Source organism: Barbus barbus (assembly GCF_936440315.1).
Source record: "Barbus barbus genome assembly, chromosome: 29".
NCBI classification, from domain to species: Eukaryota; Metazoa; Chordata; class Actinopteri; order Cypriniformes; family Cyprinidae; genus Barbus; species Barbus barbus.
In genome coordinates this window covers 7,410,369-7,427,843 of record NC_136757.1, presented here as the reverse complement: position 1 = coordinate 7,427,843, position 17,475 = coordinate 7,410,369, and the positions used below count along the sequence as shown (strand labels likewise).

Genomic DNA, 17,475 nt, shown 5'->3' with positions numbered 1-17,475 from the left:
TTATTAATAAAAAGAAAATTTGAAAATAATTAGTTCTTCAAATCCTATGAAATCAGTTTTATTTGTTGCCAAATTAAGTTGAATTAAAATCATGAAACGTATACAACAACAATTTATTAAAAGATAATTTTTTTTTTTTTTTTATAATATTATTTTATAATATTATATAGGCCCTATGAAATAGGTTTTATTTATTCTTCCGTTTTATTTTTAACAAATTCTGAGTTTTCCACTTTTTTGTACTTTAATTTTAATGGTTTAAATTAATTTTTAGTGATCAGAAATAATGTCTAAACTGAATTTGCAAATGTAACTAGTATGTAGCACCGTGGTCCTGCGAGACACGACATTTCGTTCCACTTTATGTCCACACATGTAGCAGAATGACAATAAAGCTCAACTTGAACTTGAAATTAAATATTTTGCTCTTCACAGAAATTCTGTATTGTATTTAAATCTTTTCTAGTAATCAAAAGACGACATAAAAATTAAATCTTATCTTTTTTTGGCATACAGTGTTACACCACAAATGTGTAATGTTAAAATTAAAAAGAGAATTGTGTGATTATTCCTTAAAATTTTAATAATATCAACTATTATTGTCATTATTGAGATACATTCTATTGTACAATAGTGCTATACTTTATAATTACTGACATCTCAGTGTCTTTTTTGTGCATGGGACTCTGGGTTGTTTAGTGCTTATACAACAAATCTAAAAAGTTTGAGAGAAAATGAGTGAGAAAAACAGAGGATCATGGAAATGTACGGCTGTTCCTTACTTCAAGAGCCACAATTCTCCACTGTGTTGTACTGAAAAACTCCCACGCAATCGGTGGTTGGTTGTGTACAATACCCCAATCCCCAAGCCACAAAGCTTTCCCATCTGAGGCCTCGTCGCTAGACTAACTTAATCAACTGGCCTAGCTCATCACATACACAGTAAAACAGTGAGGGCTCTGTTGCATTCACACACACACACAAAAGGTGGTACAGCAGAATATCAAGCAAACCTGTCTTCTGAATTATTGAACATTCTGGAGTGAACTGAATAACACATTAGCATAGCGACCTTATGTGCTCAATCTGACAACGCTCAGTGTGTGAGTGTGTTTTGTGAGGACAATGGATTGGGAATGAAATAAAGGATGAATACTAACAGCGGATTGTCCTGTTTGTTTAATCCAGCTCTGTTGTTTTGTACAACTGTCAGAATTTGGAGGTCAAATGTAAAATGTTCCACTTTAATTGACTGGGATTGTAAAGGGAGAATATAACATGTTGTGTGAACAGAATCAGGAAATGATGCACGATGTTGCCTGTCTGAGCACCACAACACCTCAAATCAAAAGAACAAATGTGGTAATTGAGTTTAAAATCAGAACGAGTCTCATTATGACATAACGTCACAATTACGAAAAATGAAAAACAAAAGATGCTTTTACAAGAAAGTGATTTTTTTCCTCGCAACAGTTTCCTGTGATTGTAACTCATGTCAGTGAATAGCTGAATAACTGCAGTTTCTTGTAATTGTACTTGTAAATTGCAATTGCAAGAAATAGCTACAATCCTGAGAAAAAGTTGCAACTGAGATGAGTAGCATTTATGAGAAATAGTTGCAATTCTGATAAAAAAGCCACAAGTGTGATATGAGGTATCAAATATAAAGTAGCAATTATGAGAAATGGTCACAATTACAAAAAAAGTTGCAACTGAGATATGAAGTAGCAATTAGAAGAAAAAAAAAAGTTACAAAGAAGAAAAGTTTCAACAGAGAGATGAGGTAGCAACTGTGAGAAATAGTTGCAGTTCTGATAAAAAGTCGCAACCGTGCAATATAAAGTAGCAATTATGATAAAATAATTGAAAATTAGAGGAAAAGTCACAATTGAGATATACGAGGTAGCGATTGAGAGACATTTTTGCAATTCCAATAAAAAGTCGCAACTGGGAAATCCCATAACAATTGTGAGTAATAGCTTCAATTACAAGGAAAAAGTTATAGCTACAAAAAATACCTTACAACTATTTAATTTCTTTTGTATTTTAGCTGAAGTAAACATGAGTTTCCATATATTGGGCTTCCAGTTGTGACAATGTTATATTCTAATGTGGGTTTTTATTGGCCGAAATATATACAATTTAATAAGCTATTTAATAATTTAATAAGCTATTCTTATTGGCTGAATAGGTTACATTATCTATAATAAAAAAGACGTCTAATGATCAACCTGCAGTCAACAGATTAGCACCGATCTCCATCTTCAGTATCACACATGTGAAATTTTTCAGGTATGCTGTGGTCACTTGTTGTTTGGTGATAGTTTTCGCTCCCCGCAAGTCATATTCACGGCGCCGTTCTCCTCCATAAATAAAAAACCTTAAATAAAGACACACCTGAGCTCACCCTTCAGTCACCCTCTTCACGCCCTGACGCAAATTCCCCTCATCGAGTCTGACATTGAAGATCAGATGTTTTCTCAAACAATCCTCGAGCCAAGGTTAAGCAAATGCTTTCGCTCCAGCTGTCGGCCGTATAAAGGGCCAGAGAGGGGTGTCCGGGCGGAGGAACGCCACAGGAAGGAAACTGTGCTCTCATCAAATCCTCAATACTCGCTGTTCAAGTACAGCTAATTTGATTGCCATTACCCGACTACATGCCGCATTTTCTGCTGATCCCATAATGCGAGTGCATGCATTTTATAACGTTATATTAAGCAAACACAATAAAGGCCTAATGGCCAGGCTGGGCGGTGAGACAAGGCTCTCTGTGTTTTTTAAGGACAATCTCATGGTGTGCTTAGAGGTTAGAGAGAGTTCAGGAGTTACTGTGACAAAGCGAGTCTTAGGAGGAGACTGAAACAAACACACGCATGCAACTGAATGCCCTCTGGCTGCCAAAGACTCAATGATGACATTGTCAGTCATCCATCTGTATTTATAATGTCATAATTTATTATGTCTCCCTGTCACAGGGACATTTCAGGCTGAGTAAAAGCAACAAATCAGTCATTAAAACCACTAATAGCTGTTAAGTAGCTGAACTGTTCTTTAAAGGCTGGGAATAACTGCTAATGAGCTAATGCTTTAATAATTTATCGCTTTGATTAGTCATACGACTTAATCATATTTATTGTCATATTAAGGAAAAATCTAATTGTTTGCAATGTCATGAGACTCTGATTCACATATTTTCATGTACGGTGACCCCAAAACGTATTCGGACATGAATGGCACACTTCAATTATAATATCAATAAATAAAAAACACTATTAAGTGAAAAATTAAATTCAGACAATTAAAAGAGTAACCCAAGTAAAAAAAATGCTTTTGTTTCATAAAACCCATTACTTCTATTATAATTCATAAATTGGTTAATCCAAAAAAAAAAAAAAATAATCAGACTTTTTTTTTTTTCATTTAAACCATTTTTAATTAATTTGATAAATTTCCCACTATTTATATTCTTATTTTTTTATAATAAATAAAATTCAATGTGGATTATCCACTCAGTAATGTTTGTTCATTTAAAAAAAAAAAACATTTTTACAATATATTTGACATTAAACAACACTTTTCTATTCTAAAATTCAGTGTGGATTATCCACTTCATAATGTGTTATTTTTTTAACAATAAATGGTGACATTAAACAACACTTTTCTAATCTTAAATTCAATGTGAATTATACATTTTATACTGTCTGTTTGTTTTTGTTTTGTTTGCAATAAATTTGACATTTAACAACACTTTTCTGCTCTTAAATGCTATGTGAATTATACATTTTGTTACAATAAATGTTACATTAAACAACACTTATTCTTAAATTCATTATTTAGTGGATTCAGTGGATTATCTATTGTATAATGTTTGTTACTGATTTTTTACAACACATTTTACAGTAAATACTAATCACGATTAATACTGATTAATGACGTATTAGACGTTTAAAGTTTGATGATCATATCTGCGAGCAGAAAAGTCACTCTTTCACCTACTCTGCTTTTGAACCGGTTTAGTACAGGTCAGTCTGCCTGACTCTCCCTCTGAGGTTCCTCATGTTGTGTGTTTGCATGTTTCATCCTGACACATTCTCTCACACACACACACTTACATGCTCCACCACAGCAAGAATGTAAAGCTCTGGTTAAATTTATCACCTCTCATCAGAGGAGACTCAAACCACACAGGTCTGCTGAGGACACAAACTACCATCCTGCACACCTGACTTTACAGAGATAGTTCATTGATGTCCTGTCTAAACCCATAAGACTTTCATACATCTGCAGAACAAAAACTGCAATATTAAAACCATTTAATCCCTGATCAGCACACATATGCAGAATTCTGAGAAGAAAAGTCTAAATTATGAGTTATGAATGCAGGATTATGAAATATAAAAGATGAATTGCAAGCTAGAAATGCAGAGTTGTGAGATGTAAATGCAGAATTATAAGAAAAATAGTCAATTATTAGGCTTAAACGCAGAATTATGAGATATATACAGAATTGCAAGCTATAAAAGCAGAATTGAGAGAAACTAAAGAGTCAGAGTTGCGCAATAAATAACTATTTTTTCCTCTCTGGCAGAAAAAAAAAAAACTGATACACATCCTGGGAAATTCATGGTGTTTGTGCAGTCTGTCCGTACAATAAATGTCCATTAGTTTTAAAAAAAATTCCCCATCTGATGCAATGACATATGAAGTGTCTACATACTTAAAGTGGCCACTGTGTGCGTGTGTGTGTGTGAGATACTCACTAACTGTCCTGGAGTAGGTGATCGTGAGTCTCTGAGTGCTGCCGTGCCTGGAACGTCCAGAAAAGGCCATTTCATCTGCAGATACTGTCAAACACAACGACAAAACACAGATGAGACACCAACACCGCATTTTAATTCACATCTCTCTATCAAAAGTCAATGGAAAAGTTTGTGCACAAAACAGGTGCAGAAACTTCACCTCAGTGGGTGGCAAAGTCAACCAACACGTTTTGCCAGACCTGTTTACAATAGCAATGGAGAAGTGTGTGTGTCTAGACAGGCCTTGCTGATGACTAACCGTGAATGAATGAGTGATACAAACGTCAAACTGAAAAGAGACTTAACAGAATCTTCCAGCATGAGATCTACTTCTCAGAGGCTCATAAATAAATCGAACGGTCAGCAGAGAGCTATTCTACTCGCAAACACCTGTGTCTGTATTGTGTGTGTGTGAGAGAGAGTGATAGTGTGAAATCTGTGTTTGTCGGAGAATGTGTTCCTCCCAGAGCCCAGCTGTGGGCGACTATCGAGGGAGTGTGTGTGTGTGTGTCGTGTAGGGGACGGCTGAGAGGAAATCCCATGGAGAGAGGTGGGAAAACTGGACCGTGGTAAAAACACAGCCACATCTATAAAGCTCAAGTGAATAGTCCTGCACTTTTGACCTCTGCCTGTATCACTTCAACTAGCGAACAGAGCAAACTTCATGTGGACGGGCCGCACGTGGGCCAAACAGGTGTGCTGATACTTGCTAACGCACAATGTGCTTTTTTTAATAAATGCAGTGGTTGTGTTCAGATCTTCTTGTTTTGCTTCATTTGGTCTTATGGTCAAAGCTGAAGTCTCAGTGGAGTTCACTTCAGACATCTGGTTTGCATATCAGTTTTTAACTGCCGGATACAGCAGATTTTCACGTGAATGGATTTCTTAAGCTGCTCAAGAATGTCAAAATTCATTAAAACACATTTAGTTTGAGCTAATATTCTCATAGTAGTATTTGAAGGAGCGTTTGAGCAGAGCGCATTCAAGTCAGCAGGAAATCAAAACTGACCCGGTTCATTTTCTTAATGCATGTTCATGCTCCTAAAGCTACACTGAAAAAAACAAACCAAAAAAACACTAGGATTTAGGGCTGCATGATATTGGAGAAAAATAAATAAATTCACCAGATGACTTGAACAGCTCTATTTATTTATATATATATATATATATATATATATATAAAAAAATAAAAATTAATCAGCATAGAAAATAAGCAAATTACAAACATAGATAAATATAATAGAAAAATTATACAAATTAATTAAACATTGCTTTATTTTCTTCAGGTAAGTCTAACAGTATTCAGGCATTCAGTATTCAAGAAATTAAATAGGTCTAATAATCAAATGTAAAATAACACTGCATCGTCTTCACAAATGTGTGTTATATGATTGCAAAAACTTGTTGAATTGAATGTGAAAATTGAAGTAAAAAGACTGAAATAGTATTTTACTGTAAAGTTTTCTCCAATAATCAAAATAATAAATAAAATCAATTTATAAATAAATATGATTTTAAATCATATAAGTTTGTATATAAAAAAGCAATCAATCAATCAAATAAAGCAATATGCTACAGAAGTTTTTTTTTTCATTTTATAATAAAAATGAATACAGCCAAAAAGAGAAAAAGCAGTGCCAACAATAAGGTGAAAATAATACCTAAAATCAGCTTTAGGTATTAAAGTTCTATACAATTGTGTCACAAAAAATAAAATAAATAAAATACTTTTTAATGCTATAATTTGATTTAGGCATCACTTTATAATTGAAAATATTAAATATTTAAATGGTATTACATATCATTCAACCTTAATCTTTTACTATTTTAATTAAAGTGGACTTTAACTTTAAATAATTTTATTATTTTTGTCCTAACAGCTTTGATTGCAACATGACATTTCGTCATAAAGCGCCAAAAGCTTTCATCTAAATGTAGTTTTACCACATTGCATAAATACAATAAAATACAAATGAAATAACAACAAAAACAAAAACACTAGAGATTGTCAAGAACGGCTCACTGTACACTGATTGGATGATGGCCTCTCTTAAAATCAAACCAATTGTGTTTCTTAATGCTTATTGGCTAATTATCTACATTGTTAGTGCAATCAACATCTGACTTGGTCAAAAACGCTCCAGTCCACCTGCTCCGATTAGAAGCACAAATAATCAATAGGCTTTGGGTTTAAATGTTATTTCTCTTTAATAAACATGATAGCTGGAAAAAATGCAAGGCTTCGATTGAATTAATGTGGGGTCCGGTCCACTTTTGAACCTTTACATCTTCGACCTTGCTTTAAAGCTCATAGGAAGGAAGTTTACATGGCTACGGTTAAAAATGGAAAAGACATTATAGCACAAAAGGAAGAGGGGAGGGGGCAAGAGGACAGAGAAAGAAGAAGAAAAAAAAACACTTTCAGGAATGAGTTGTGTCTGAACAGGCCAAGGGTATTGTTTCCTGACAGCTGGGGGACTTGGGGGGGCAGAACGGGCCCCTCATTCCCATCCAAAAGAGAGGAAATTCTTCGGGTTGACATCACTCATCTCCCCCTACTATCCCTGCCCCACACACACACACACACACGTATATCCCGAAAGCTGATGTTAGGGAAGGAATACTGGGCCCACACAACTGCTAAAGAGAAACAGAAGGCAGCCATTATTACTCTCTTTAGCTGCTCGTGTTTTATGCCACTATAGGAATCCAGGCCAAGATATAAACACACACAGATCTACCTATTAAGTCATAAAAAAGTCATATTGTTAACATGACAGTGGCTTCCAGTAAAGAAGCCTAGTTCCAGTAAGGGTCCCCAGATCTGTCTCCCATCATTACCAGTGCTTTAAAACAAGACTTTATATTGTTTAAATATTAAATGCTGCAATCTCAAGCCTAAAAACACATGGTACAGTGAAAGTCAAATTTAAGGACTTACAAATAAATAAAATAAAAAACAAAACTCTTTTGGAAACTTTACTTTCTTACATTTTTAATTGACTTTTTTTTGGCCTTTTCTAGTGTCATTTTAAAATGTGTAATGTTACAAACTTTTTTAAATGTAAAATTTGGTCATTTCTAAAGTAACTTTTTTTAAAATATGAATGAATGAATGAATGATGCATTTTCTAATGTAAGATTTACGTAATTTTCAAATTTAAAATGTGTAAAGCTACAAAAATGTTTTTTAAAAAGCATAATTTTGATAATATGTACTGATAAGTATTAAAAATTACCCTTTTTTTTTTTTTTTAAGATTTCTGTAATAGAGAGTTTAAAATTCATAACATTATATCATTTTTTTTTTTTTACTTTCCATAATAGTATCATTTTCTTTAAAAAAAAAAACAAAACAAACAAAAAACATTGACCAAATCATTTTGGTCAACTTAAGATTTCCAAAGTAACTTTTTAAAATATGTTAAATAAATTAAATGTTTATGTTTTTTTTTTTATGTAAGATTTTCATAATTTTCAAATTTCAAATGTGTAATGTTAGATAAATATTTTTAAGAAATGTAAAATTTGATTTCCATAAGTGACTTTCAAATATGTAAAGATAAGTATAAAAAAAAAAAACTTTTGTTTTGTTTAAGTTAGATTTCCATAATAGTGAGTTACATTATATCATCTTTTTAATTTGTAAAATGTAATATTTCTGCATATAATGTTCAGCAGGAAATAATGTGGGACGGACTTTATTTAGAATATAAATAGTGGAAGGAGGATGTGATGTTATTATTCAAACGACAAAAAGTTGTTTCAGAAATGGAGCAAATGATCACATTTGGATTAAAGATTACGACAATGTAATGAAAGAATGACAATACTACTCACAGGACGGTTTGAGTTGATTTCAGTGACCATGAGGAGGAAAACCTTCACCACTCAACACTCGTCTTCAACTAAAATTATTTCTATTCTCATTTTCTGGCTTTTCAGCCATTTTCAACACCTCAGCCTAACACAATTCCCTTGGCCGTTGCACGCTGGCATCCTGTCCATTTAGCACTTCGGCTCTATCCAAACACTGGTGCCGACTGCCCCGCCGCTGCGGTCAGGCCCTGGCCCACTAAAACTGTCCTCAAGTTGGCTCAGACGGTCAGCAGTGAAAAAACAACACCTCTCTCGCTGGTCAGTAGAATTCAGCTCCTAACAACAAGGGTGGTTGCAATCGGAAAAGCGCTTTGGGCGGAACGAGAATGCAATCCTGTAGTAAGTGTTTACAATGACATGGGACTGGAAACACACACAAACTCAATTTGCCAATTAGCTTTTACAGTAGACTTCGGGCGCTGGGCTAATGTGTTGCAGGTGCCCTTGAGTTGTGCTTAAAACAAGACAGAACTGGCATGAAATAGAGAGCGAGGAGAAGAGGAGAGGAAAGGAGCACCGCAAACATTTATCAACCACTGCACTGATAACGGCTTCAGATCAGGTTTATATTGTCTCATATTCACACAACCTTGAGGAAAAACCACATCAATACTATGTAGCAATATTCAGCAGTCACATGCAACAGGCAATGTGTTTATTACACTACAAAAATATTAAATGAAATGGACAGTTCTGGCTTTAAAATCTGCAACCAGGTGCATTTATGTAAACTATATTACAAACTAGAAGAATTGATTAACGATTATAATTTTTTAATAATGCATAATTTAATATTCTATTGTTTTTTTTCTGTAAAGCAAGCTTGAATTTTAAAACCAGCGAGATATATATATAGCTCACATGTATATACTTTATATTTTACACTATTAATCATATTTATATTATCTGTAAAGCAAAATTGAGTTTTAAAATCTGCTATATAAAATCAAGTGTATTTATTACTGTTATTACAATTATAAGTATTTATTGAATATCTGTGTCTTATATCACACTGCTTTTGCTGACACTGCATTTATTTTAAATTGGAATCAAACATTCCGATGCATTTGGATTCTGGAACATTTTCCCCTTTATTAGAGACTCTATATTGTGCCGGAAACTTCCTCTCCAAGCGGCACAGACTGTATGTCGTGGCTGCCGCTTTCCTCATCCTACATAGTCTCTCTCAACTTCAAAACTAGGCCTCACACAGGCCGTCATCCACCAGCTATCTGATCCATTTCTCTCTCCTCTCTAATTGTCTTCCAGCTCTCTGCCTCGGCCTCCAACGCTCAGAGCGAACATCAGTCGAACGCTCTCCTAATGAGAGGCAGAACACAGATGCGACAAATGGTGGCGGAGAATATTCCAGAGAAAAGCCAAGCACTGGGCCCTTTGGTTTGGTGAACAGAGAGAATATGGCATATGCTCTTGGGCCCGCCAGGTGCCAGCGCCAGAGTCCAATTGTTCGCCTCCTTTCATGGAGAGAGACGCGAACGCGGGGCCAGGAGGCTTTGTCAGCTCGGAGGAGACGAGGCAGCGCTGCCAGGGATGCTGTGAGGCAGATGTGAGGGACATTTGTTACTGAGGGAGAGCGCGGCGCCTGCCAACAGCACCCAAATAGAAGCGGCCTGACAAACTTACAGCTCCGCTGTGGAGGTAATGAGGGGCTGACATGCTTTCAATTGCCCGCTCGAGATCTGTGTCGCTCGCTTTACCAAGTTTTTAGGCAAAAAAGTTTTGTCTAAAAGCCTGGACGATGAGGTTTTACCATCACTCTTTAATGCTATTAGTTTCTTATTACACATTCCTTAGTAAAGAACATAATTTAAGTTAATTACATTTTTTTAAAATCATTTAATAAACATCAGTTTAAAAGTAGAAAAATATATTTATAAAAAAAATATATTAAAATTATATTTAGAGGTGAAAAAGGCAATCTTTTTTTAAATGGCACATATCATACAATTGTAATTTACATAAATTATTACAAAGTCAAAAAGCACAAAATATATTTTTTTTAATAATAAAAAACAGCTCATTTTGATGTCAAATCAAAAACAGACTACTGCTCAAAAATTTGTAGGTCAAAATTTTTTTTCTAATTCAAAGAATTTGATATTTATTATATTATTATAAGTGATTTATAAAAAAAATTATATAATTTATAAAAATATACAAAATATTTATTACAAATAAATTATTCTTAATAGTATTAAACTATACTTTTGAAGTTGCAAAGAATCCGAAAAAAAGAAAAAAAAAATTATATATATTTCAACTATATATTTATTATTTTCAACATTGATAAGAAATGTTTCATAATCAAATCAGCATATTAGAATAATTTCTGAAGGATCATGTTACACTGAAGACTGGATTAACGATGCTAAAAATTCAGCTTTGCATCACAGAAATAACTTACATCTTAAAATATATTTAAATAGAAAACGGTTATTTTTAATTGTACTATTTCACAACATTACTGTTTTTTACTGTATTTTAGATTAAATAAATGCAGCCTTGGTGAGCATGAGACTAAAACCTTAAAATATCTTTGAACAGTGTGAACAACTTTTTTTGCATGTACATTTTTTTATTTTTATCAAATGCTAATCCAACTTTGGTGAGCAGAAAATTCTTTAAAAAAAAATAAAATAATAATTCTTACTGAAATGCCAAGTAACCACAGTTTCATGGTACAATTACACAATGAAAATGACACATTTTACAGCATAATTTCATTCTGCACAGAAAATGATCTTCTTCATAACCACAGCTGAACTCCACACATGTCCTCCACACCAGCGGATCATGCCAATCACCCAGCGTGTGGCCTGTATTTATTTAGGACCCCTGATGAACCTAAATGGGCCTCCCTGTGGCCAGTGTGTTAAAGTGTTAATCACATCTCTCAATCTGAGCAGCCCAGCACAGATAACACACCGTTCTGCCCCACATGACAGCCTATTGTCAGAACATGCGGTCAGCTAAATACTAGTCATTTACACCTACTGTTAGCACAACCTGACCACACAACCAGCGCTTACCACAGGCCGCACACAATAGAGGTGAGAACGGCCCGCCTGCTTCAAACCGGGCGCCTTTGTGTTAGTGCGCTATGGGTAATTAAATAATTATACAAATCATTCTTATGCAAACAAGATACAATCATGCTAATTGGAGGGAGAGATTAACTATCAGTGAAACTGGGTGGACCTGAAGCAGCTCTGGTGAGATCAGCACCCACAATGCTTTGTCAGATCATCTGGAATGTAACCAAACTTCAGATTAAATTTGAGCAATGATAGCAATTTAGGTAAAAGCGCACGGCATTCAAAGAGGAGGAAACCCAAGCGGTAAATACGTGCTCACTTACACGCCAGGTTTACGGTTAATAATAAAATCACTGGTACTAGTTTAACTATGTCTATAGATCCACATCCCCTCGACGGGAACACATTCCCATTGGTAAACGCTGCCACATTAGCGAGTCCGCTCAGTAGGCAGGTATGTTTGTTTTGGCTGTAGGAGTTGTTTACAGCGCGGCTAGACGAAACATTTCAATGAGGCTATTTATTTGCGCTTTTCAGACCATAACAACGTCTGAGGCAGTTTTCTTACTCCGTTCGATTGATTTTCCAAACCCAAATTCTCCCTTCCTCCACAGGCCTGTTTTCACATTGTATCATCTGGGTCTGAATTGCAGTAGGCCTATGTAGTTCAGTGAAATGGAATTTTCAGTATAATGCGGAACGTCATGGAATTTTGCCAAATTTGAATGAATAAATCAAAAGCAGGGCTGCACATGTAGTTGAATCACCATATGGACTAGAGTATGTGAATATTAAAAGAACTGCTATTGAAATATAACGTCTGTGTGTTTCTGTGTCTCATCTACTGCACATATTCAGTGACATGAACTTCATCTCCAGAGCTGCTTCGAGAGTCACTTCATGAGTATTTCATTTCATTTGATAAAAGCATCGTCAAATAATTTAACAGAAATTATGACAGAAATATCAATTGTACAATAGAATGCACTTCACAAAGTAATGTAAATAATAATACAGTGTATTAACAGTATTACTATTATTACAGTATTATTAGGAGTATCACAATTTGTCCATATTTTAATTTTAACAGTAAACTTACTTTGTTAATCACTTTGTTTGCCAAAAAAGAAAGTTGTTTGATTTCATTTGATTACATTTTAAAAGATAAATTAGATTAATATTTAAATTAAAGTTTATGTATTGATTTGTTTACCACCATTTATGTCAGTAAATCTGTATTAAATCATAAAACACAGCTTTGCACGACAAATAAAAAAATTAAATATATATAAAATAAACTCTAAATGGAAAACACATTGGGGAAAAAATAAAACACGTTTCATATGACCCAAGGTTCATTTGCATAATCGATTTGAGTACCACACCAACTACAGACTGCAGGTGTTTAGTATCTCATGAGGAGATGAAACCAGTTTCACTGTGTTTTTGAAGTCAGAGCTTCACACTTCACAAAAAAAGTCATTTAATATATTTAATATTACATTAGTTGTGAACTACCCTAGAGTTCCATCTTTAAGCTGGAAGATAGAAAAGTGTCATTAGCTTTTAAATGAGTTTTTTGTTTTTCAGTTTCAATTTCCCATTTTACCACTTTTAATGATAGTAATAGTGGAACAGGAATAAGAGAAATGGTTCGGAAATACCAAATTCTAACTGCATCCACATGACCAGCATAAGCCACATTTTTGACAATCTCCATCTTCAAAACCAAATTGTTCTTTAATGCATGAATGAATAAAAATGAATGAAAATCCATGCAGAACGCTAAACCTAGGCAAATTAGAAGTACACACTCCAACAGTTTGACTAGAGGTCACCGTCAATAGGCTGATGGCTGCCGTATCTGAAGTATGTATCTAGCATTAAAGTAATGGCTGCCATGTTTGAAGTATTCCTCAGTCTTTGGGCCGAGTGAAGTTAAGTGCCTTTGACAGGGCTCTGCTGCTCTCATCGGGCGCCTATTGTGACCCGCGCACCCTCCTTGCACATCCATTCATTGCCTGAAAACACTAAAAACCAAGTCAAAGGTCAACCTGCCAGTGCACACACATCTCCATGGCAACATGGCCCTATTAAGGCCGAGCTCATGGGCCTCTTAACACGCTCTTATACACAAAAGAACTATTAGTAAGTAAGGACGGACGGAGATGCGTGTGAGCTTCTATGAGAGCAAGGGAAGGACAGAGACGGGGGCAAAGGTTTAACAGAACAATTGAGAGATTCCAAGGTCTGACCAGGACTGATGGATGGATTCGGCTTTTAAGGTAACCAACAGTCCATCAAACGGGGCCAGGACAGCATGGAGAGCCCATTTCCCACTCTATTGAAGATCACTCTTGTTTATTGGCTACGAAGCAACACAAGGATCATTGAGAACGTTTCTTTAAAACGCATTCATCACACCGTAAACACAATCTGTACTCTTTAGCATGGAAATAAGAACCTACTTACAGTACATTCTCATTACAAAAACAAGTTTTTTTTTTTTTTTTTTTAAGGAAACGATAGGAAAAATGCCATGCTGTAAATGAACTGTCCACTGAAAACCACAATTTAAACTGATTCATGGAAATTAAATCAAACTTACCATATCCAACTGTTTGTTTTTGCTACTAAAGTTTAAACCAGAGACACATCTTTGTCTTGACTGAACTTCATGGTCAAATTAAAGAGAATTAAAAGCATTGCAATACTATGACTTCCGCGAGGCAGAAAACGCTGGAATCGCAGAATCCAGTCATAAAAACTGAATTTACTGTATAATGCTGAATGTCACGTAATTTGGCAAATTTTGGACTGATACATCAAAAGTAGGTCAGTACACTTCAATCAAAACAATATGGAGTTGTATTTGTAAATATTAAGCCACAAAAAGACCATTTGAATATAATTTGTGTCTCTGTGTGAACGAATGTCGCAAACGCGCGGTTTTGTTTACTACACACATACTGAAATGCGCGTGACGCTCGCAGTGTTTTCAGCCCGTCGCCTCAGTACATGAACAATCTCTAGGACTGCTCAGAGTGTCACTTCATGAGCATATGACCATTTTACCCTGCCCCTTTGTGGCCCGACGCTAAAGTGCCCTTTTGGTCCGGTGGCCCCGGTCTGCGATTTCTGCCGAGGGTAAGGGTGTGCGATATGACGATTTTTGATTGAGGACGATAAAAATGTCTCCACGATCTGCTTTTGAAGAAATATCGTAGTATCGTGCTACAGAGCACATGCTATCAGTTCAGTTCTGGCGCCGCCATATCAATATACTGTACAACGCCACATACATTCACATCAGTGTTAACTCAGCGGTAGAGTTACACTCACGGGACACTGCACTTATTCACAATCACAAAAGTACATTATCTGCATCTGCTTTAAAAGCCTTACTGGTTAAACATTTCATTCGTGTGCTGTTCTGATGAGCGCCTTTTTCTGAGCAAATGCACCCAAAGCACGCAAAATAAAAAGCTCATCAAAAGTCGTTTTGTGCTAATACTGTCAAAACACACAAGGTTTATGTATAGACTCAGTTGGTTAGGTCTAAAATGAAAGTAAACAGCTGAGAGAAACGGATGCTAGCCTGCATATTTGATGCGTGAGGTCTTAAAGGGACAGTAGTCTAGGCTAAACATGCTGCCGACTGTAATTAAAGGAATAGTTCACCCTAAAATTTTATTTCTGTCATTATTTTTTCACTCACATGTTGTCCCAAACCTGTATTAATTTATTGTGCGATTTTGAAGAATGCGGATAACCAAACAGTTGCTGGTCCACCTTGACTAACAGTAGGAAAAAAAAACACTATGGAAGTCACTGTGGACCAGCAACGGTTTGGTTTTACTCATTCTTCAAAACAGCATTTATGTTTAGCAGAAAAAGGAAAATCATTCAGGTTTAAAACAACTTTTGAGTGACTAAATGATGAAAAAGAAAATATATATTTTTTTTTTGCTCCTGCTAAATACACCTCTTGTAGCCTACCTGAAAATAAAACACAATTTATTTTATTTGTATGTGTATTTGTAATGTGTATCTTTGCGCTCAGTTTTTAATAACAAAGATAAAATGACAACGATTTTTATCTTCACCCACTTTGGCCTAAATATTCGCCATACTTTATATTTTGTTACCTTGAAAGTCTTTGTCTTTATAATAGGGAAATTAGTTTGGCTGTAATGCTCAAAGAACTTGCAAGATAGAAAAACCAACATAAAGAATAGTCCACGATTGTGCAATCATAATGCCATTTCGTCCCTGCCCCTCCGGAGGTCTGTGCACACCACTGGTGGAGATTATATTTTTTAAATGGGGAACAGTATAGCTGGAATAATACCATTGCATTGACCATGGACAGGCTTTTATTCACACCACACTCGTAGAATGAGAGCCAGAGCTGATGGAGTAGAGCGCGATGGAATAATTGAGCTATTGTACTCAAGAACACAACGCAAGGTCAATCGAAACCTTACGCATAATTAGGAGCACAAGAAAATAATCGGGGCATCTGGCGAGAGCTGGCGCTCTGTCAGCACTGAGGGCAGGCGGCCATATTGTTTCAGTCAATTACCAGTGTGTACTGAGGTTTTTCAGTACCTGGCATATCTTGTTACAGATTCGTCTACAAATATTAAGCTCACAACAGGGGCAATATTTTTAACCACTAATGCTGATGGAAAAAGAACTTTATATTGACCGCCTTTACTCAAGCTCGTTGGGGGACTTGAGCTTAAGAAACTCTTCCGTCTGCCAGGTTAAGCCAGAAATTTGACTCCAACTTTATCATAATAAACCCCAGAAACTGCAGCTGCTGAATGGATGACTGACGGAGCTGGCTGTCAAATGAATAACTGGATGTTTACTGTAAAAATCTTAACTGAGGTGTGTTTATGGGCTAAAACATACATGTGAATACAAACACTTCTAGCTCAAGATCAATGTGTGTCAGAATGCCATTAATAACACAAGTATGAGAAGCATTCTCGGTGTGGATGATCAATATATGGCATCATCCAATAATCATATCAGATTTCATCAGTTTCAGTCTGGTAAGTAAAATATGCTGATATATTTAAATAGCGTTGATAAGCTGATAAATTATAGGCAGGAGATAATGACCCTGCATTATTGTGTGTTATTTTATTCAATTTAAAAAATACATATTAAAATACATTTTTTGCTTAGAGCATGCAAGATTTTTTTTAAATCCATGGCACATGAATTGTTTGTTTTCTGCCATTTATGTTTGCATTCATGCATGTAGGTATTTATTTATTTGTGGTGTTTTTATTTTACGTTTCATAAAAGAAACCTTTATATATAAAATTGGCCATAGGCATATACAATTTTGGTAACATACATTTTTTAGTATAAGGTCTATATAAGATATAATAAGGTCTAATTTTTTAATGTTAGATAACGCATCGGCTGAAATTATTATACTATTAATTAGCAATATACATTTAATTTTACAGGATTTATAAATCTTTATTAACATTAGTTAATAAAAAAAATTATTGTTTGCTCATGCCAGTTCATAGTGTGTTAATGGTAACAAAAAACTGTAAAAATGTATTAGTAAATGTTGAAATTTACAGTGACAGATTAATAAATGCAAGTTTTTTTTAATGTTAGTTCATGTTAACTAATGTAGTGTTAAAATGAACTCTTATTATAAAACGTTACCAAATGTCATATAATGGTCCTGATGGAAAATACTGCTGAGC

At 35.0% G+C, this 17,475-nt stretch overlaps 1 protein-coding gene across 1 annotated transcript in view; it reads right to left on the bottom strand.

The window, feature by feature from the left end:
• Positions 1 to 17,475, bottom strand: part of LOC306849818 (transcription factor 7-like 1-B) — a 61,077-nt gene that overhangs the window by 18,833 nt on the left and 24,769 nt on the right. The window contains exon 5 of the mRNA XM_079385143.1: positions 4,761 to 4,844. Within this exon, the coding sequence (XP_079241269.1) occupies positions 4,761 to 4,844 (84 nt within the window). The remainder of the gene's footprint in view (positions 1 to 4,760; positions 4,845 to 17,475) is intronic.